The sequence below is a fragment of the Mobula hypostoma genome, chromosome 6 (genome assembly GCF_963921235.1).
Source record: "Mobula hypostoma chromosome 6, sMobHyp1.1, whole genome shotgun sequence".
Taxonomy (NCBI): domain Eukaryota; kingdom Metazoa; phylum Chordata; class Chondrichthyes; order Myliobatiformes; family Myliobatidae; genus Mobula; species Mobula hypostoma.
Window position 1 is genome coordinate 84,860,282 of NC_086102.1, and position 22,867 is coordinate 84,883,148.

At 45.0% G+C, this 22,867-nt stretch overlaps 1 protein-coding gene across 1 annotated transcript; it reads right to left on the reverse strand.

Moving 5' to 3' along the window:
- Window positions 1-9,245: 9,245 nt before the first annotated feature.
- LOC134347586 (putative potassium channel regulatory protein) lies at window positions 9,246-12,721 on the reverse strand. The gene is made up of 2 exons (XM_063049940.1): window positions 12,153-12,721; window positions 9,246-9,617 (listed from the first exon to the last, which is right to left on the reverse strand). Exons 1-2 carry the CDS (start codon window positions 12,719-12,721, stop codon window positions 9,356-9,358), a joined length of 831 nt encoding a protein of 276 aa, XP_062906010.1. The 3' UTR covers window positions 9,246-9,355.
- Window positions 12,722-22,867: the final 10,146 nt, after the last annotated feature.

The following is a 22,867-nucleotide window of genomic DNA, read 5'->3' on the forward strand; positions in this document are numbered from 1 at the left end:
TCCTGTTGTAATCTTTGGTCCACCTCTCAGCCACTGTTGGAAGGCCTATATATAACTGCCATCAGGGTCCTTTTATCCTTGCAGTTTCTGGACTCAACCCACAAGGATTCAACATCTTCCAATCCTATGTCACATCTTTCTACTGATTTGATGCCATTCTTTACCAATAGAGCCACACCTACCCCTCTGCTACCTTCCTATCCCTCTAATACAATGTGTAACCTTGGACATTCAGCTCCTAACTACAATCATCCTTCAGCCACGATTCAGTGACGGCCACAACATCATACTTGGCAATCTGTAATACCTTACTTCTTATACTCTGCGCATTGAGATACAACACCTTAAGTAGCGTATTTGCTACCCTTTTTGATTTTGCATCCCTAATGTACTGATACTCACCCTGTTGACTGTGACTATGTCCCATCACCTGCCTGCCCTTCCTGACAGTCCAATTGCACACTATCTTTACTTTTTTATTATTCATCCCATCCTGAGTCCTATCACTCTGGTTCCCACCCCCCTGCCAAATTAGTTTAAACCCTCCCCAATAACTCTAACAAACCTGCTCACAAGAATATTGGACCCCTCGGGTTCAGGTGCAACCCGTCACTTTTGAACAGGTCATACTTCCCCCAGATGAGTTCCCAATGATCCAAGAATATGAAGCCCTGCCCCTGCACCAGCTTCTCAGCCACACATTTATCTGCTAATTCATCCTGTTTCTACCCTCACTGGCACTTGGCACGGGCAGCGATCCAGAAATTACTACCCTGGAGGTCCTGCTTCTCAGCTTTCTGCCTAGCTCTCTTAAAATCTCTTTTCAGGACCTCTTTGCTTTTCCTTCCTATGTCATTGGTACCAATATGGGTACCAAGATATGCTCTCCCTCCCTCTCCAAATGTTGTGGACTCGATCTGAGACATCCCTGACCCTGGCACCCTGGCACCTGGGAGGCAACCTACCATCCGGGTGTCCCTTTCACGTCCATAGAATCTCCTGTCTGTTCCCCTCACTGTTGAGTCTCCTATCACTACTGCTCCCTTCTTCTGTCTCTTTCCCTTCTGCACCACGGACCCATGCTCCGTGCCTGTACCCTGGTCGCCATGGCATTCCCCCAGGAGGTCATTCCCCACAAAAGTATTGAAAGCGGTATACTTATTTTTATGGGGAATGGCCACAGGTGTACTCTGCTGTTAACTGCCTATTTACATTTCCATTTCCCTGACAGTCACCCAGCTACTCACCTCCTGCAACTTCGGGGTGACTACTTCCCTGTAACTCTGATCAATTATCTCCTCACTGAGTTGCAGAGGAAGGAGGAGAGGAGAAGGGATAAAAAGAGTAGGTCTGTGTTAGAGAATAGAGGACAGGGCAGCTTTTAAAATGCAAGTGGTGCTGTTGCTGGCAGGTATAGACAGTGAATAACTAAGCATACACAGCAGTTGGTATAGAGGAGATAAAATTTTGAATATTACAAGATGGAAATTAACTGCTAGAAGTGTAAGTGCAAAACTGAAATGAAAATGCCTAGTAGGTCAGACAGCATCTGTGAGAAGAGAGTTCATATCTCAGGCCGGAGATCCTTCAGCAGAGCTGGGAAGAAGAGAGAAGTTTGTTTCACCCCATAGATTAGTCTCGGCCTACTAAGTATTCCCAGCATTTTCTAGTTTTATTCTAAATTTTAAGTATCCACAATTGTTCATTAGCTTTCATTTATAAAACTGTTATGGCTGATTAACTGAAGTTTATTAAATTCAGTTTTGAGTCTCCAGAGCTGCAATGTATTGTGTAGGAAGATTAGGTGCTGTTTCTATAGCTCGTCAAGTTTTGTTGGAATGGCGGAGAGGGCCCAAAATGCCAAAGGATCCCAGTGGGAGTGAGACAGGAGCATAGGCAGGTGACCTGAAACTCAGGTCATCCCTACAGATTGCACAGGTCTCGTACCTGTCTGGATTAAATTCTATCTGCAACTTTTCTGTCCAATATTCCAGCTGATCCAAACTCTAAAACAGCCTCCTTGCTGACAATGTCTTCAATTTTTCTGTTGAAATTTGTTAAATACCTGTGCTGTTATCCAGCCAAACACAAAAATCTCAGAACTGATCCCTGTGTTAACAACTGGTTACAGACTTCCAATCAGATAAACAACCTTACACTACCCTCTGCCAGCTACCTTCAAGCCAATTTTACATTCACTATGTTGATGCTCCTGAAATCTCCAGTGTTTTAACCTTCTAGACCAGCCAACTGTGTGACCTGGTCAAAAGCATTGCTAGAGTCCAAATATGCTATATGTTCCCTGCTTTTTGTTTCCAATAATTTACCTACTCCTAATATAAGGTTCACTAGCCTGTAGTTTCCTGGTTTATCCTCACTGCCCATTTTGAATAAGAAACTCTTGCTATCCTCCAGTCTTTTGTTGTATAACCTGAGGCTATTGACTTTTAATTCCATTCATTATGGTCTTAATACTTTTTTAAAAAACATGCAATTCTTTCCAAGATGTCTGTCTTGTATTGATGGTGAAAGCAAACTATGTATTTGATTTCTGTTTTCCATTTCTCTCTTCTCCTTATAAATTTCCTATCATTGCCTGAAACCCCCATTTAATATATTAATCTCTACATTCTATATAGAATCTTTTAAAACTTGTTTATATCTCTTAGTGATTTGTATTTTCTCTCTCCATTCGTTCATGGCTACCGTTTTCAAAATATTGCCTGTCTTAAGACTACTTTTCCCAATGTTGTTACTGTCTTTTCTGGGTTTACATTCTTTATGTGTATTAGGCACATTTGCACCCTGCACATCCCATACATCATTTTGGAATGAGAGAACTTTAATTATGAATGGTGTAGGTAAACATGTCTATACAGGCATCAATCGAGTGGACAGCCAGAGACTTTTTCCCTGGGCAGAAGTGGCTAATACAAGGGGACATAACTTTAGGGTGATTGGAGAAAAGTATAGAGGGAAATGTTAAGAGGTAATTTTTACAGAGTGGTAGGTGTGTGGAACACGCTGCCAGGGGTGGTAGTAGAAGCAGATACATTAGGTATATTTACAAAACTAGTAGGCACATGGATGATAGAAAATGAGGGGCTATGTAGGAGGGAATGGGTAGATTGATCTTAGAATAGGTTAAAAGATTGGCACAACATCAAGGGCTGAAGGATCTATACTGCTCTATGTTCTAAATTTGAGTTGGCCAGAATAGTTGTATGTTGCGCTCAACTAATCTGAGCAGTTTAGACTTAACTTCGATTCTCCAAAGTCTAAACAGATGTCAATGCACCTCATAACTGAGACGGAAAGATAGTTTTCTTTTCTGGTCTGAACTTAAAGATTGATTTACTTATTGAAATATAGTGCGGAATAGGCCCTTCAAGCCATGTCGTCCAGCATCCTCCGTCCTAGCTTAATCTCAGGGCAGTTTACGATTATCAATTAACCTACTATCCGGAAGATCTTTGAAACATGGAAGGAAAATGGAGCTCCCAGAGAAGTCCCATGCATTCCATGGGAAGGCCATACATACTCCTTACAGATAACGCCGGAATTGAACTCTGAGCTGTAACAGCATCACGCTCATCACTATGCTACCGTAGTGTCCAAGATGTTGGATTCTCTACATTATTGACATTCTTTACATTATTGATTGACCATTTCTAAAATGTCTCCGCAGTTTCACTTTGACTTTTTCCACTGTCACTGTAATTCCAATACGTCCATTTATTTATAGCCTCTTGATTAAATGTAACCTTGCTGAATTCTCTTTTAGATAATAAATTCAGAACACAATTGAAACCCAAGATCAAATAGTTTAATATTTTTATGAAAATAAGAATATAATTCTTAAGACATTATGAAAATATCGTGGGTTAGTTATCACGATAACATTTGAAGAACTAATGTCTAGTTTTGAAAAGTTCTAGTTGCAGAATCACAGAATATCTGCAGCACAGTAAAAAAGGCATCCCTGCCAAAATCCTGTAATGGACAGCGGTGAAAAACCTGAGCCCATGGATACTTTGCTCACTGGACAGATCCAGGGATGGATGATATGCTGTCTCTGAAGACACTAAGTTGATAGATATTCACAATGATAAAACACATAATTCATTCAAATTACTGGTAACCCGTGATATTTACATGAATGCAGCCATTATAAATTTAAATTAGTGAATCAATCTGAAAAGGCTTTATTGTACACATTTAGAGAATAGAATCTCTATTTAACCTCGTTTAGTAGCCATCCACTTAATTCTAATCAGAGTATAATGAGAATGGCCACATTCATGACCAGAGCAAAATTATGATCTACTATTCCCAAACACTTAGATAACATGAATAATTTTGTGATCATATATAGATTTCAAAGCAGTGCCTATTCAAGTTTTTAAGGGGCACCCATTTGATGCATCTTTTGAATTTGAGGTTGTATTGTTTGCATATTAATTGATTGACTGTTGTACAGTACCAATGATGGTAGCTGAATGAGAGGGGCATGCATTATTTTTGACTTTATATTTGAGTGTATTTGAGTTGTGGGCCTCACACTTTTGTACTTTTTGGGGATAATACTGGAAGCAGGCAGCTTCTAGATTGTGAATGAAGATATTATTTCTAACTGATCCACAGAACTCTTGTATTTGATTTGAATATTTCCTTAAAAAAAAACAAATAAGCCATAATTATTAAAGAATTGCCTGTCCAACAGCTCATTCCAAAACAGAGTTACTAAACCTTCGCTATGCCATAAATTCAATTCATGGTTCAGGTCTGTCGAGGCATTTAACTCGATCACTACGGAAATGCGTATGCAGGATTTAGTTTTGTGTAATCCAGTAATTAGTGACTCAGCACCTCCCTCAGAAGTAACTGCGGTAACAAGTGACAGGAAATGTCTGCAGTGATTCACCCTGCACCTAGGAATCACGGAGGAAAAAAAATCATGATTTCATTAAAGACGCCATGTATTTTTATGATTTAACCCTCTCATTGTTTCTCATACAAACTTGGCTCATTAGCTAACTCTGCTAACAGCCATGTGACTCAGTGAGAAGGCCACCTTTCATAAGCAATATACATCTAGGGTGGGTATGATTTGGGGTTTAAACTAAATGGGACAGTTGGGATGTTCGGATTAAAGAACATTGAGTGTAGCAAATACTTTGTAAATACTGCTCACGCAATATCAGTAGCCAAAATATGACATTATACACCAGCATGAAATTATAAAGAAAGCATAGTTACCAATTTTCAATGTTATCAGTTAACAGGAAAAGGGGCCCATTATAGTTAAACCAGTCCAATGTGCACTTAAACACTGGAGCTCATTTCTGAAGTAGTCAAGTGTATCACTGTACTCACACACTGAACCCAGTGTCTGTGTGAATGACACCAGCCACAGTTCAAACTTACCTCAAAGACCATTTAATTAAACTAACAGCTGGGCACTGGCTAACACGGGAGTATTGACATTTCCTCTTTGGAACCACTCAGCAGCACAAAGCCCTCCTTACAATGTGGTCTCTCATTCAGACAGCATTCTCCAGGCATCTTCCCTTGTGCTCAGCTCCACCACTCCCATGAAAAGACCCCAAACCAAAATACTCTCCTTCAGAAACCTGATCCTGCCCAGCTCTCTTGAATGTTCCATGCCATCCTATCACACTGGGCTGAAAGTTACAACATGTACCAAGACGATCCTGATTGGCAGACACGTTACTCCTAAGTTGGACAACGTGGCTCCTTATCTTTAGCCAAAACCAAAACACTTACTAGCAGGATATGCTGCTTTTGCAGAAATTGCTAAAAATAAGATACCTCACAGCATAGCAGTAGAAATCTTAACCAAGGCATTACACTTAGAATCTTGAATCTTAAGGCATTCAAACGGTATGGAGCAAGTGTGTGAGAATAGTGGTGTGCCCAAGACTACCCCAGCCCTGATATTATTGGATGGCAGACCAGCCTCCTGTTAATGTTATAAATAATGCAACCCACTCCATTTGATCTAAATAGTACATACTCTATCGCTGTTATTCACATTATAGTTGAATTCTAGCAGATTTGTACAGGGCTATCACTAGGATAGTTAACGAGAATCAAACAATTCACCTCAGCTGAGCACTAATAAACCTTCACATCGAAAGGATAGGATAGGACACTTATTTTGATGGAGCTCCTTTTCATACAAACACACCAGCGATTTCCAACGGACCAAAGATGGAGTAATGTACTGCCTACATTACTGCAAAAAAAAAAAAAAAAATTCGACCCCAACGTTTCAGCTCCTCGCTGTACCTCCGCACACGCATTACCCAGCCATCTAGGAGCACCTTCGAGAGGGAATTGGGTGGGGTGGGTGGTGGGAAAAATACATTGTATAATTAAAACTAACAGCTGGGCACCGTTCTGAATGGAACAAATTAAGAGCCCGAGTTCACCGTTGGACTGAAAAGAGTAAAATATTTCTCCCCTATGGTTAAAACACTAAACTTTGGAAGCACCAATTACTTGCTATTCGTAGAATTATTAAAGCTGAAGTTATGACAAAGAGTTCTGCACATTGGGAAATATAAATTACTAATTTAGATACACTTGGAAATGCATGACACATTGACAGCCTACCTGACCGACCACTGTGAAAGAGCATGGATGAGACTCTAAGCGTTTTAAGAACCGAATATGCATTCTTTCTGTTTCCATTCAGGGCGTCCAAAATCTTACTATCTCGGCTGGGAGCAGACTGCGTCTTCCGAGAGTCTAGAAGCATTGGTAACAGCAGTACAATCTGATCTACACAGTAATTTGCGTTGTGAAACTTAAAAGACCTGTTATATGCCTGACAAAGTGCAAGCATCTCAGCCCACATCTTCCGTTCTTTGCCTGTGTTACAGCTTGCACCGCATACACGGACAACCCATACTGTGTTGGCTCGATACGTCTTCCCTCGAAGTATTCCATGTGTATTAGGTACTCCCATCACCACCACGCATCACCATCCCGTGCTGTTTTCATCAGTTAATTTGACCGCCTCTTTCGGTGGTTCCATTTAATGATGTGAACACCATCAAGGTTCTGTCTGTATCTTGCTTTACAGCGGTTGGCATCCAGCTTAATGGTGCATTACCGCCACCCTCTGCTCCAGAATGTGCACTAGACATACATTCTAAATCCCTTCACCCAAATATATATATATGTATATATGTGTATGTATATATATATATATATATATATATATACACACACACACACACATATATATACAAACCTACACTTCACCTCCCATCTTTGACCATCCTAGTATCCTATTCCTGTTTATTCATTATATTCTATAAAAAACCCCTGTACCCCTTAAAAACGCTAAAAATACCCGGACTTGTGCTCTCACCCATGCCCAGCAACCCTTTTAATGTGAATTCCTGCATCCCCAACTCCCTTAATTTATTTCTCATCATCTCTCTCTATATCCCATACTTCCTGCAACTCAGAACTACATGTTCTACTGACTCCTCTTCCTGACATTCCTCACACAATCCTGTCTGGTGTTTCCCTATCATTTTCAATGTTTTGTTTAATGCACAATGCCCCAGCCTTAACCTAGTCCACACAATTTCCTCTCTTCTGTTTCCATTACCTACCCTAGTAACTGCAACACTCTTTGTATTTGATATAAATGCCTCCCTTTCCCCGCCCTGTCCCATCTTTCTTGCCTCATTCGGTTGACTTTTTCCCAGATTACACACTTAACCTCTGCTTTACTGATACTAATGTGCATTTCCACATTTTCTTTCTTTAACGCCCTCTTTGCCAACTCATCCACCCTCTCATTCCCCTTCACCCCTACATGTGCTGGAACCCATAGAAATTTTACCTGACCTCCCTGATTTGCAATTCTTGTAACTAACTGAAGGACTTCATAAAGTACATCTTGCCGACTGTTTGTGTGAAAAGACCTTAAACTTGCTAGAACTGAGGATGAATCTGAACATATCAATGCTTTGGCTTGTCTGGCTTTCTACACCCATTGCAACGCAACCAACACTGCCAGCATCTCCACTGTAAACACCCCTAACTTATTAGATGTTCTTCTGCTGATTCCAATTTCTTTTGCTGGTATTACCACCCCAAATCCTGTCACTCCTGTTTCAGGTTCCTTCGCACCATCCGTATAAATGTGAGTATAATCACTATACTTTTCCATCACATGACAGTTAAATGCATTTACCAAATCTGTTTTATACCTTTCTTTCCTTTTTACCTCTAACAAATGCACCATCAAGGTTCCTGTGTTCCCTACATTTTAAAGCAGATTAAGACAATACCAATGCGATACTATTACAGCTCGGAGTTCAATTCTGGCACTGTTTTCCAAGGAGTCTACTCATTCGTCCTCCCCGTGGAATGCGTGGATTTCCTCCCACATTCCAAAGACACACTGGGTAGGTTAATTGGTCATTGGATTGTCCTGTGGATTAGGAATACGGTTTGTCGGCGGTTTCCTGTGGCGGCGTGGTTCGAAGAGTTGTATCTAATTTTCTTTAACTATCCAGCGGCGTGCCATTAAATTTCCTCCATCTTTTGCACCGATCAAGGTCACTCGAAGGAAATACATTGTGATACTTACATGTGTGAATCTTGGACCTGGTAAAAATCAATGACAACTACATTACATGCATTCACTGCGTAAAACTGAATTACGTAGTTCAGAACCTTCAATAATGAGTAATTTCTCTTTGCATGGTGTGAGAGATATTGTGTGATTTGCACATCTTCATTGATTGGAGTAAGTTGTAATTGCAGCTGAAGCCAAACTTCACAATATTACAGCCCATTAAAGTACTAATTGTTGTTAATTATTAAAGCCAAATGATGATTTTGTTTGCTTTCCATAAAGCAGACATTGTCAGAGATGCCAAACGTGAAATATTTTCACTTCTACGTCTTCCACGCCAATGAAATTCCTGTAGAACTCTTGCTGTTGAAGCTGCCATTTGCCAATTTCTAACACTTCTAGGTTTTGCCCTGCTGATGTCCTGGTTAAAATTTGGGGGCGGGGCAGGGGCGGGAACTATGCTCAGTGCCTGCTGGAGAAAGTAGTTTCATATCATTTAATAAAAGATCGTCCGTTTCAACGGTTAACTGTTTTCTCTCTCCATATATTGACTTTTTCTGAATATCTCTAGCCTTTTTTGTTTTTATTTTAGATTTCTAGTATCTACCATTTTCCCCCTTTGTGTTAATTTTGGCTTCCAAGGCATTACCTAAGCCAAAAAAAGTTAATCTTGTCATGTTTAAGAAAATAGGTCCTGTTGCAATCTGTTCTCCAACTCATTAATAGTTCCTATATGTTGTACCTCCTGTTCTGTGGCTTTTCTGCTTGAAAACGAACTATGTTGGTACTTGCTCCTCCCTGCCCATTAGATGCACCAAGATACTCAGTTCTTCTGTTTCGTTCGAATGTGTAGCATTCAATCTTCTCAGTGGGAGAGACTGTCCTCGTGCTTATAAGACAAAAACCTTCCCTCAGTAAAGTACCTATGAGTAATCCCAGGACATTAGAGCCATTGGTAAGTTTTCTTTCATCTGGTTGGATAGACACATACCTGAAATAGATAATTTAATGCTCTTAGTTAAGGAAATATATGATTGTTAATCATAAAAGATACCCATTAAATTTAGAGGAAAGTTCTGTGAATTATGACAACATTTCATTGACCTATCTAAAGATATATTACTACTAGAGTCAGAGTCAAAGAGTCATTGAGTTATAGCACATGGATACAAGCACTTTGGCCTAACTCATCCATGTCAACCAACCTACTTTCCAGAGCTTCTCCATTTGCTTGGATTTGGCCCATATTCCTCTAAACCTTCCTATCCATGAACTTGTCCAAAAGTTTTTTTTTAATTGTGTTGTACCTGCCTCCACCACTTCTTCTAGCAGCTCATTCCATATCCCCATCACCCTCTGTCTGAAAAACTTGCCCTTCAGGCCTCCTTTAAATCTTTCCCCTCTCACCTTTAACCTGTGCCCTCTAGTTTTAGACTTCCATATCCTGGGATAAAAGACTGTGACCTTATCTATGCCCCTCATTCTTTTATAAATCTCAATAAGGTCATCCACCGCCCTCCTTAGTGCCAAGGAAAATAGACACAGCCTGACCAGTCTCGCCTCATAACTCAAGCCCTCGCTTCCTGGCAATATCCTTTGTATTCTTTTCTTCACCATCTCTAGCTTAATCACATCCTTCCTAAAGTATGGCAATCAGAACTGTACACAATATTCCAGGTGCAGTCTCATGTTTCCCATACAACCTTAACATAATGACCTATTTCTTGTACTCAGTGCCCCATTTGATAAATGTAAGCATACCATATGCATTCTTTCCTACTTTGTTTATCTGTGTCCCCATTTTCAGGATCCACCATGTTATTGTACCCCTATATCTGTTTTGCAATAGACCCAAGCCCTGTGTAAGTCCAGTCTTGGTTGAAATACCCAAATGCATCACTGCTATTGACCAAGTTAAATTCCTCTGCCACTCATTTACCCACTTTCCCACTTGATACAGATCCTTTGTAACCTTAGGTAATCATCTTCACTGTCCATCATGCCACCAATTTTGGTGTCATCCAATTGTTAATTTAGATGAAAACAACAGAAGACACAGTTTCAATTCCTGTGGCACACCATATCACTGGTCTCCAATATGAAAAACAATCTTTTGCTACCACTAACTCATTCTACCCAGTCAATTTTGTATCCAGTTGGCTAGCTCACCCTGAATCTCATGTGATTCTATCTTACAGCCTACCATGCAGAACTTTGTCAAAAACTTTAGCTCTGAGGCTTTTGAAGATTTAGTATCTTTATAATGCATTACAATAAGGTGCCTTCAAAGCCGGAAGTCAGTGAATCCTGTAGAAGAAATTCAAGTGACTTCTGAGGGATAGCAAATAAAAATGAAATCGTTTATGAGATGGTAAATCAAGGCTCCTTTGAAAAAGATGTTGTGGCACTATATTTTTTTTAAAAAATAGCTTGAGAGTTCTCCTAAGATGCCTACCAAATACAGGTTCAACCAGACTCAGCAAGATCAGGTCAACATTAATTGATTACCACCACTTCTACAGCAGAAGAGTGACTATATTTTCAATGTATTTTTAAGCAAAAGGTAATGAAATATAGTCCTATACATTTAGAAATACTAGAAGGGAAATTATTAGATTCACCAAACCATTACAGCCTGGAAGGAGATTATCTGGTTAATTGAGCCATCTATATAGTCCCATTAGTCAGCTATAATTTCCCTGACCTTTCTCTATCATGTTTAGCTGATTGAAAATTCCTCCAACATTCCTTCAGGCAGCGCATTCCTGATCAATGAATTATCCGTCTTAAGACTGTCATGGCTGTTTCACCACTGATTTTAACTTACAACCCTCAATTCAATATTCTGTTATTTGTTCCAGAACCCCTTAATAATTTTGATTACCTTCACCAGTCATCCCTCAACCCTATCTTCTGCAAGAACAGTTCTAGCTTCTGCACTTTATCTGCATTACTTAAGTTCTCCCACCCAGGAGTAGGGTGCACAATGATTAATCCCTGTCCAGGACAGTCATAACTTTCCTTTAGTACAGTGATGCGAGATACTCACCGTGGCACAAACCCCTATAGAAGTTCCACATAAACTCCTTATCTTTGCATTCTATGCCTTTACTTACAGAAGGAAATCTGGTTTTTACTAGCTTCCTCAAATTGCCCTGCCCCTTCAGATATACACTCTAACTCCTTGTTTCCTGTATTCACTATAGAATTGTAACCTCTATATTCCCAGGCTGATGCAATGCTCACACTTTAAGGGCCTACCATCAAACTGCTAGTAGGAGTGAGCTAAGAATGGTTACTCGGCCTCAGGGAATGGATCCTTGACCTAATGATATTTGGACTGATTGTTCAAATCTAGTCCCCAGTTGCATAGCTTTTGCCCCTCTCCTCCCCCCCCCCCATCACTGGGTTCAGTGCTGATGGGGGGCGGGGTCAGGAATGATCTCAACCACACGTTGCAGCTAGGTTTCTCAGTGACAAAAAAGCAACACAATCTACCATCAGCTTTTGTAGATCCAGCTTTTACCTTGTTGAGAGCTCGTCTCCAACTGAATAGTCAGTTCCACATTGAAAGACGAGATCGTGGTGAGAAGGTCTCTGCAATGGAATCAAAACCAAGGGTCTCGGAACTGAGGAATGATTCCAGTTCTGGCCAGGCTGTTCTGCAAACACTACAATACGTCCAGCCAATGATTCAATAGTACTATTACAGGAACAGAAAACTCTGAAGAAGGAGTGGGTTTCCTGCAGGGAGTATCTCACCTCCAAGATCTCCAACATTTGTTTCAGCCGATCCTGTTTGACAAGTTCAACCAAGAAAGGCAAATTGTAGAATTCCGCCTCCCTCACCAGCCTGTCGTGATCCGAGAATGCAGAAGGGAGATCGAGCTGTCGAGTTCTCAAGAAATCCAGAATGTACCGAAACAGACTGCCATCCCTGTCAATGAAAATTTGTCCGTTGATTATTCGGAAATCGGGATCACCTCCTTCTAACGCATGTGCTAACCTGGAATCGTGGTACCTCTTGAGGGTGCCTGCAGATGTGGAGTACTTCATACCCCCAACATTCAGAATCACAACCTCTGCCTTATTCATTCTTGATAAACTTGGGGATTTCTGCCCCCACTCAGTGCGGCTCCACCTGGACAATGCAACGATTATAGACTTTGTTCTCTCGTCCTTGCTGTTTCTAAGCGACCTAATTGTAAACATAATGCTAGCTGCACTCTGCAGTAAACATAATGCCAGTGCTGTCACCAAAGGGTTAGTGTGAGGAATTCCCAACAGACATCAAATATTACCAGAATTGACATCCTTCAGATCTTTATAGCTGGTGTATATACTACGGTGCAAAACTTGACCCCCCCCCAATGAAATTAAACTTGGCGTGCTTCGCGGTAAATTAGGTGGTGACTTCTGCTGCAAGAACAACGAGTTTCCATGTTTTAAAATAACTGTACAGGCTAAAATACCAGCGAATGTAAAGATAAATAGTTCAAAGTTAAACATAAATTTATCAAAGTACGTATATGTAACCATATACAACCCTGAAATCCATTTTCTTGCAGGCATTCACACTAAATACAAGAAACAGTATAGAATCAATGAAAGACCACACAAAACAGAACGAACTACCAACGTACAAAAAACAGGCCGTGCAAATAGTAAAAGAAAAAAAACTAAAATAATAAATAAGTAATAAATATCGAGATCATGAGATGAAGAGTTCTTGAAGGTGAGACCATAGGTTATGGGAACAATTCAGTAATGGGCCAAGTGTTGCAACGAACGCAGGACACAGGCACGGAGATTGAGTTAGGATGCAGAGGCGGGCGTGAGCGTTGAACGGCAAACAGAAAGGAGCGCAGGAAAGCAGGAGGCAGCCAGAATTTATCTTGACACGGAGCGTAGAAGGGAAAACGACAGACAAACTTTTTCTTAGCACGGAGAGACTATGTTTCACAGGTAAATCTTGGTACTGAAGCAAAACTTAGAACACGCAATCCTAAGCGGCCGGGAAATGTTAATTACCACACTGGCAAAACCAACGATCTGGCAACTAGCGGGTACAAAGCCGGGATTCTTATGCTGCAGGTCTTGATGAAAACCAGGTGTCGCCAAAGGAAATCAGGAAAAAATGGGGAATTAACGGTCGGGACAGTGACCGTATTCCCCACCCCCCTAACGGTAGCCTCCAGGCAAACCATCAGGCTTGTCCGGATTGTCTCGATGGAAATCTCGGATGAGTGAAGGGTCCAAGATGAAGGAGCGGGGAATCCAGGTGCGCTCCTCAGGACCGTATCCCTCCCAATCGACCAGGTACTGGAGACCCCTGCCTCGGCGGCGCACATCCAGTATTCGCCGGACGGTGTAAGCTGGGTAGTCGTCAATGATCCAGGTGGGTGGAGGAGGTTCGGCAGGAGGGCACAAAGGGCTGACAGACACAGGTTTCAGTTGGGAGACGTGGAAGGTGGGATGAATGTGCATGGATCTGGGCAGTCTGAGTTTGACCACCGAGGGGTTGATGATGCTGTCAATTTCGAATGGTCCGAGGTAACCAGGGGCGAGTTTCTTGGGTTCATTCTTGAGGGGGCTGTCTTTTGAAGGGAGCAAAACCTTCTGACCAGGCCGATAGTTGGGCGCAGGCATTCGATGGCAATCTGCCATCCTCCGGTTGCGGTCAGCTGAGCGGAGCAGGGCCGCGCGTGCATCCTTACAGACCTTGCGGCACCGGCGGAGATGGGCCTGAACTGAAGGCACAGTAATGTCGTCTTTATGGGCAGAAAACAGGGGGTTGGTAACCGAAGGAGTATTCTAAAGGAGATATTCTGGTGGCGGTGCTGACCAGGGAGTTGTGGGCGTACTCCACCCAAGTGAGATGGGTGCTCCAGGATGACGGGTTGTTGGCGGATATGCAGCGCAGTGCTGCTTCCAAATCCTGGTTTGCTCGTTTCGTTTGACCGTTAGTCTCTGGATGGAAACCGGAAGACAGGCTTACTGAGGCTCCAAGGGCTTGACAGAAGGATCTCCAGACTTGAGGGAAGACGTGATGGACAAGGCTGTTTCACGGGCTGTAGGGTGTTTTGGGAGGGCGATGAAGTGCACGGCTTTGGAGAAAAGGTCCACCACAATGAGTACAGCAGTGTTACCATGTGAAGGGGGTAGTCCAGTAACGAAATCCAGAGCAATGTGGGACAGGTAGGGGATGAGGCAACCCAGCAGGTGGGCGATGGGATGCTTATCCGCCGGCACACACAGAACAGGCAGAGACGAAGAGCGAGTGTTAGCATCCATGGTGGGCCACCAGAAATGTCACTTCAGAAGGGACAGAGTTCGATCGATCCCGGAATGGTAGGCGAAACGAGAAGTGTGCCTCCACTGGAGAACCTGAGACCGAACAGAGTCAGGCACGAAGAGGCGATTGGGGCGTTCATTGCCTGGGTCAGGTTGAGTCCTTTGGGCCTCTGACTATGGATTCGATCTCCCAAGTGAGGGCAGCCACAACACAGGATGGTATCGGGGTTGGGAAGGCCCTCCTCGGAGACGTATTGACGAGAGAGAGTATCTGGCTTCTCGTTCTTGGAACCAGGACGATAGGCGAGGGTGAATTTGAAACGGCCAAAAATTAATGCCCATCAGTTTTGGCGGGAATGAAGGTGTTAAGCGGTTTGGATATATGCCAGGTTTTTATGGTCCGTCCAGACGATGAATGGATGTTCAGCTCCCTCCAGCCAGTGCCTCCACTCCTCCAGGGCGAGTTTGACGGCCAGCAACTCCTGGTTCCCAATGTCGTAGTTCCGTTCGGCGGGGGATAGACGGCGAGAGAAAGCGCAGAGATGGAGCTTTTGGTGTGGGATGGAGCTTTGGGAGAGGACCACTCCCACCCCAGAGTCGGAGGCGTCGACTTCCACAATGAATTGGCGAGAGGGGTCAGGTTGGACCAGGATGAGAGCGGAGGTGAAACGCCTCTTCAGCTCCCAGAAGGCTGAGTCCGCTTCGGGGGGGTCCACTGAAAAGGGGGTCGCAGGAGAGGTGAGCTGAGTCGGGGGCGCTGCCACGCGGCTGTAATCCCTGATGAAGCGACGGTAGAAGTTTGCGAACCCCAGGAAATCGCTGGAGTTGTTTGAGCGTCGTGGGTTTTGGCCACTCTGCCACCGCCCGGATCTTTTCGAGATCCGGCCTCACTTGCCCGCTCGCAATGATGTACCTCAGGAAACTGACAGAAGGGACATGGAACTCGCACTTCTCTGCCTTAACAAATAGCTTATTCTCCGAAAGCCTCTGAAGGACCTGCCGTACATGGTGGGTGTGTTCCTGAAGACTACGGGAGATGATTAGGATGTCGTCCAAATAAACAAAAAGGTTAATAAGGTCCCCAAGGACGTCGTTTACCAGGGCTTGGAAGACGGTGGGGGCATTGGTGAGACCGAATGGCATGACTAGCTGTTTTCCATTCATCTCCCTCCCTTATCCTGACCAGGTGACAGGCATTCTATACGTCCAACTTACAGAAAATTGTTGCTCCGTGAAGGGGCTCGAAAGCAGAGTTGATAAGGGGCAGGGGATGCTTATTCTTTATGGTGATGCTATTCCGGCCCCGGTAGTCAATGCAGGGGCGCAGTGAGCCGCCTCTCTTCCCCACAAAGAAGAAACCTGCGCCTACAGGGGAAGATGAGGGTCGGATAATGCCAGCCGCGAGACAGTCATTTAAGTAAGCCTCCATTGCTTCCCTTTCTGGTCGGGACAAGTTGTACTGCCGACTGGTGGGTAGAGTGGCTTCGGGGAGAAGGTCAATTGCACAATCGTAAGGGCGGTGTGGAGGCAGGGAAAGAGCCCGTGGTCTGTTAAACACTTCTCCCAGATCATGATAGTCTGCTGGAACCTTGGATAAGTCGGGGGGTTCAGAGGCAGACGAGGTCGCGGTGACCTCCACAGGGGAAAAGGCCGATTGAAGACAAGTGGAATGACAGAACGAACTCCAGCTGACTAACTGCCCGGTGGACCAGTTGATGTGGGAGTTATGAAGGCTTAACCAGGGGTAACCAAAACTATAGGAGCTTGAGGAGAGGAAATTAAATTGCATCGTACCTGTTCCCGATGGTTTCTGGAGAGAAGGAGAGGCAGGAGTTCTGTGCAGTGTGTGACTCAGGTCAGTAGTCTACCGTCCAGTGCCCGGGCTTCCGGGGGGGGGGGGGTGGTACTCAATGGCTCACGAGGAATTCCGGCTTGGAAGGCTAAGTTTTCGTCCAAAAAGTTTCCCTCTGCGCCGGAGTCCACTCGTGCCAACAGACAAGGACTGTTGGTTGTAACACAAAGTGGCTTGAAGTTGCATCTGGGGTCGGGGTACGGAAGGGAATGTCGTCTGACTCACCAGGGTCCCCCCTGCTACTAGTGAGCCTTTCCTTTTTGGCCGAAGAGGGCAGGTGGCAAGGAAGTGGCCGGACTGGCCGCAATATAGACACTCACCCGCTCTCATTCTCCGGAGTCGTTCAGCGGGAGAAAGGCGGTTCCGTCCCACCTGTGTGGGTTCCTCTCCTGGGGCGATGGAAACGACAGGGATGGGAGCTACTCGGGGTGCAGGAGGAGGAGAGAGGCTTGTTCTGGCGGTAGGCGATAATGAGTGCCGAGGAGTGGCCAAAGGTGGTGGATGGCCAGTTCTTTCTCTATGGCTTTCTCGGATACGATTGTCCAACCTGGTGGCTAGGGAGATCAGGGAATCCAGGTTGTCGGTGTCGTCTCTTGCCACCAACTCGTCTTTCACCAGACCATTCCGAAATATCTCTTGGAGTGCATCATCGTTCCACCCCGAGTCGGCCGCTAATGTCCGGAACTCCACGGACTATTCAGCAACGCTACGTGAGCCCTAGCGGAGAGGTAGTAGACGCTTGGCGGCGTCTTTGCCACGGACGGGGTGGTCAAAGATCTTTCTCATTTCCGCGATAAAGGTGGCGAAGGAAGAGCAGATATCCGGGTAGTTACCTTAAACAGCTGTGGCCCACGCTAATGCATTTCCCCGCAACAACCCCATGGTATAAGCAATCTTTGACATCCGTGGAGTATGTGGGTGATTGCTGTTCAAACACCAAGGAGCACTGAAGAAGGAAGGCCCGGCACTTCCCCAAATCTCCAGCATAGTGCTCCGGCTCAGGTACGTGAGGCTGTCTTGGCGGGGGTGTTGCTGACCCGTAGGGGGTTGCCGCTACAGGCTGTCTGGGCTAGTTAGACAGGGTTCCAGGAGTGGGTTGAGTAAAATGAATGGACACACGGTCCACCTGGTCACTGATCTGCGTGTCGTGAGCAGACAGGGATAGGAGATTTTCCATGACCTCCCGGAGGAGTTGGTCCTGCTGTCCCAGTAGGGAACCCAGGCTGGCGAGGGCTTGTTGAAGGGTATTCGTGTCTGCTGAGTCTATGGTGGCCAGAGATCGTTTGTTGCAACGGACGAGGCGAACCCAAACGCAGGACACAGGCACGGAGATTGAGTTAGCATGCAGACGCGGGCGTGAGCGTTGAACGTCAAACAGGAAGGAGTGCAGGAAAGCAGGAGGCAGGCAGAACTTATCTTGACACGGAGCGGAGAAGGGAAAACGGCAGACAAAACTTTTCTTAGTACGGAGAGGCGGAGTTACACAGGTAAACCTCGGTGCTGAAGTAAAACTTAGACACACAATCCTAAGCGGCTGGGAAACGTTAATTACCACACTGGCAAAACCAACGATCTGGCAACTAGTGGGTGTAAAGCCGGGGTTCTTATGCTGCAGGTATTGATGAAAACCAGGTGTGTCGCCATCAAAGGAAATTAGGAGAAAATGGGAAATTAATGGTCGGAACTATGGCACAATCAAAGGGAATTCGGAGAAAATGGGGAATTGACGGTCGTCGGGACCGTGACACCAGGTAAAGTTATCCCTTCTGGTTCAAGAGCCTGATGGTTGAGGGTAATAACTGTTCCTGAACTAGGTAGTGTGAGTTCTGAGGTCCCTGTACCTTCTTCCTGTTGGCAGCAGTGAGAAGAAAGCATAGCCTGGATGGTGGGGAGCGCTTAAACCATGATGGACTGGGCTGTATCTACTACTTCCCCAGTATGGCAACTGTGTACCAGGGCCTTAGCAGATAGGACCTCCACCATTGTCTCTTCCACAGAGAACAACTGGAGATGGTAGCCAGGAAGCACTTCAAAGGGTGGCATAGCCATGGCAGAGGAAATGTGTAGGCTGTGGGACAGTTCGGCCTAGAGCAGATGTTTCTTCCATGTGGAAGGATCAGAGGTTGCAAAGCATCACAGAAACTTCTCTACTTGCTCTTTGATATTGACCATTAGTCTGTGGATGACAACCAGAGGACATACTCACCGAGGTGCTGAGGAGGGAGTAGAAGGCACATCAGAAGCGGGAGACGAATGGTAGGCCCCAGTCCAACAATGCCCTGAGGAAAACAGTGAAGGCAAATACATTTTGGAGAACCAGCTCCGCTCTCTCAGCAGCTACTGGAAGTTTGGGGAGGGCAATGAAGTGGGCAGCCTTGGAGAACTGGTCCATCACTGTCATGATCACCATGTCATCATCACCATTAGAAGGTGGCAAACCTGTGATGAAATCCATGCCATTGTGAGACCACAGGCATCAGGGACCGATAGGGGCAGCTGGATCCCAGATGGCCATTGGTTGGAGGAATTGGACTGGGCACATTGAGGGCAGGCAATGATGAACTGAAATCCATCTGTGATCGCAGTGGGCCACCACAATCAGCGTCACAGAAAATCCAGAATTGTGCACCTAGATAGCCAGAGCGGGGTGAGGAGTGGACCCACTGGAGTGCCTCAGAGCACACAGCTGCTGGCACATACGTGCAGTTGTCAGGTGTGTCGGCCAGTGCAGGCTCGTGCTGTAGGGCCTGGCAGATATGGTTCTCAAGATCCCAGATGATCAAGGCAAGGATCTGTAAGGATGGAATGATAGGCTGAGGGTTGATCTCTGTTTCACCTGGGTCAAAGGCAACTGCCTTTGTATTTTTGGATCCGGGTCAGTAGGAGAACGTGATGTTGAATTACTCGAAGAAGAGGGCCCAGTATGCCTGACGTGGATTGAGTTGGTGGATTTGTTATGTGGATATGCAGTTCTGGTGGTCAGTCCAGATCAGAAAGGGTTCAGTGTTTCCCATTAGCCAATAGCTCTATTTCTCCGAGGTCTATTTAATGGCAAGTAGCTCCCTGTCTCCTACTCCATAATGGTGCTGTGTAGAGTTTAACTTGCACGAGAAGGCACAAGGGTGTCTTCCTCTCCTCTCCACACTGGGAAAGGATGGCCTTGGCACCCACATTAGATGCGTCCACCCCTACCCATAAAAGGTCCCAGAAGGGTTCAATTAGCAGAGGATGGAAATGGTGTTTAAGGGTCTCATGAGCTCCTCAAAAGTGTGGTCCACAGTAGCAGACCAGATTATCTATGAGGTAGTTGATTTGGTGAGGGAGGTGAGAGGAGCAGCAATTTGGCTGTAATTCCTGATAAAATGGCAGTAAAAGTTTGAGAAGCCCAAGAAGTGCTATAGCTGTTTGGTTTGAGGGAGTATGGTTGGGGCCATTCAACAATGACACACACTTTCTCTGAGTCTATGGTTATGCCTGGGGTAATAGGATGCAACCCAGGAAGGAAATGACTAGGGTGTGGAACCAACATTTTTCTAACTAGCAGTACAGTTGGTTTTCAAGGAGATGCCGAAGGATTGATTAGCTGTGAGAGACATAGTCTTGCGGGGGGGGGGGTGTATCCTTGGAGACGATGAGGAGGTCATTGAGGTAGATGAGCTCTTAACTGTGTAGCATGTCTTGGAGGATCTTATCAATGAATGCTCAGAAAATGGCTGAACTGTTGTAAAGTCCAGAAAGCATCAACGAGTATTCATAGTGGCCAGTGCGTGTTATGAACACTGTCTTCCACTCATCCCTTGGTGAATACAGATCAGGTTGTACTCACTCTGTAGATCCAGTTTGGCATAGGTCTGGGCCCCGTGGAGTGTTTTGAATGCATTATTCATCAAGGAGAGAGGATAGCGGTTCTTAATGGTGAATTTGTTCAGTCCACAGTAGTTAATGCAGGGACGAAGACCCCCACCTTTCTTCTTGAAAAAGAAAAAATCCTGCATCAGCTGGGTCTGGAATGGTTAATTGAAGCTGTGTTGTAGTGCTTTGGCAATGTAGTCGTTCATCACTTGGGTCTCAGGAGGGGAGAGGAAGATCAGACAACCTCAAAGAGGAGTGGTGCCCGGGAGGAGATTGATTGTGCAGTTCTGTGGTCTCTGAGGCGGAAGGTACTAGCCTTGCTAATACTGAGAATGATAGCTAAGTCATGGTATTCCAGTGGGAGTTTGGTGAGGTCGAGGGTTTCCTCCGTCTCCATGGATTTATAGGATGAGGTTTCAGGCAGGTGGGTCCCCAACTCAGCAGAACCCAATAACCAGGCAAAGTGAGGATCATGAGTGCAGAGCAGGGGTAACCAAAGCTGAGGAGGAATTGGTAGGACTCATGGTGCTCTCCAGTGCTCTGCGTGTGCAAAGCTTCCACACATCTGACCATCCCAGACCCCCAAGGGACATCTGTCAATGGCTGTGATGCGGAAGGGGTGAGAGATAGACTCGGTAGTGAGTTCACGCTGCACACACAGAGTCCTGTCCAGAAGTAGCCTGCAGCATCAGAATCGCCAGAGCCTCCTATCGTTTGTAGAGCCATCAGGGAATGCAGGAGGACAGAGAGCAAGTGTGTGTGTGTGTGTGTGTGTGTGTGTGTGTGTGTGTGTGTGTGTGTGTGTGTGTGTGAGAGAGAGAGAGAGGCTATGACACTGAAATGAAAGGCCGTGGGAACTTATCTGATAGAAAGCCCCTCATCTCTACCTATGATGCCGTTTTCCTGGACGTAATGGGTATTTGACATATGGCTGATCAGCGGCTCTATGTTAAGCACACAAGTTGTTCCTCACGTTCCTGAGGGGGTTAAGGGAACTCTCCCAAACTGCATGGGTTCTGGGAGTGCTGCTGATGAAGGTCCTGCAGCCTGAAATGGTTCTGGGACTGGAACTGGAGTTCTGGATGATGATCTGGAGGGTCAGCCCATAAGATGCTTGTCAATTCAGAGGGATAGAATGTTGAGACTTTCGAGGTTGATGGGCATCTTCCAGGTAGACAGCTCATCTTTCAAGTGCTCTGAGGGGCCGTGATGGTAATGGACCCAGCAGCACCTCTGCATTACACCTACAACTCCACCGTGAGGGTCCTGAATTCCACAGTGTAATCCAGCAAAGAGCATGCGCCTTGACTCAGGCGAAGTAGCCAATCCACTGGCCCCCTTCTACTTCCTGGATGGTGGAAAACCTGGCACATCTTAATGGTGAATCCCTCATATTTATTGCAAATAGTGGTTTTATTGTCCCAGTTAGTGGTGGTGCAGGTCAGAGCTCGCCCAGTCAGGAGAGAGATGACGAAAACAGATTTGGCTCAGCCCATAGAATATAGAGATGGCTGAAGCTCAACGTGTAAGGCGCACTGCGACAGGAGGTTGTGGCGTCGGGTTGGGGATCCATCAAAATGTCTGTGCAATGGAATCCGGGTCTCTTAGGGAAGAGGTTCACTGGCACAGGGTTGCTGTATCAAGATGAAGAGTTGGTTGAGAGTGGTAAATAGATAGTCAATGATGGTTTCCTGCTGCTTCGGGATCGTGCAGATGACTTCCTTTAGATGAGCGTCCTCTGCTGGGTTTATTGTGGGTTCATTTATCCTGTCAAGCCTCAGAGCTCGCCCAGTCAGGAGGGAAATGATGAAGGCATTCGGTCCATAGAATACTCCCCAATCCAATGCCACAACTTCCTTTTCCTGTGTGTCCTATACTTTGAGCTCCAGCCGTGTAGAGGAGGCTTGACCCAGAAGCAGAAATGTGGAGACATTTTAACAGTAAGTTATATTTTACTAATAAACTGCAAAATAACAAGCTAAACATGGCCACAAAACAAGAGAAAATCTGCAGATTTCCGCACATATAAGGCACTTAAATAACAAGGTAATTGAAGGCTAGGAGCAACTGGTTAAGGCTGGCTGGTTCAATGAGTGAACAAAGGATTGTGGGTGAAGGCTGAGTGATGAGTTGAATACGAGAGACAAGTGACTTCTATTAGCTGGGTGGTGGCTGGGAGGTAACATCTAGGTCTTGAAGCTTATTGATTAATTTTGAAGGGATGATAGTATCCTGATATATGC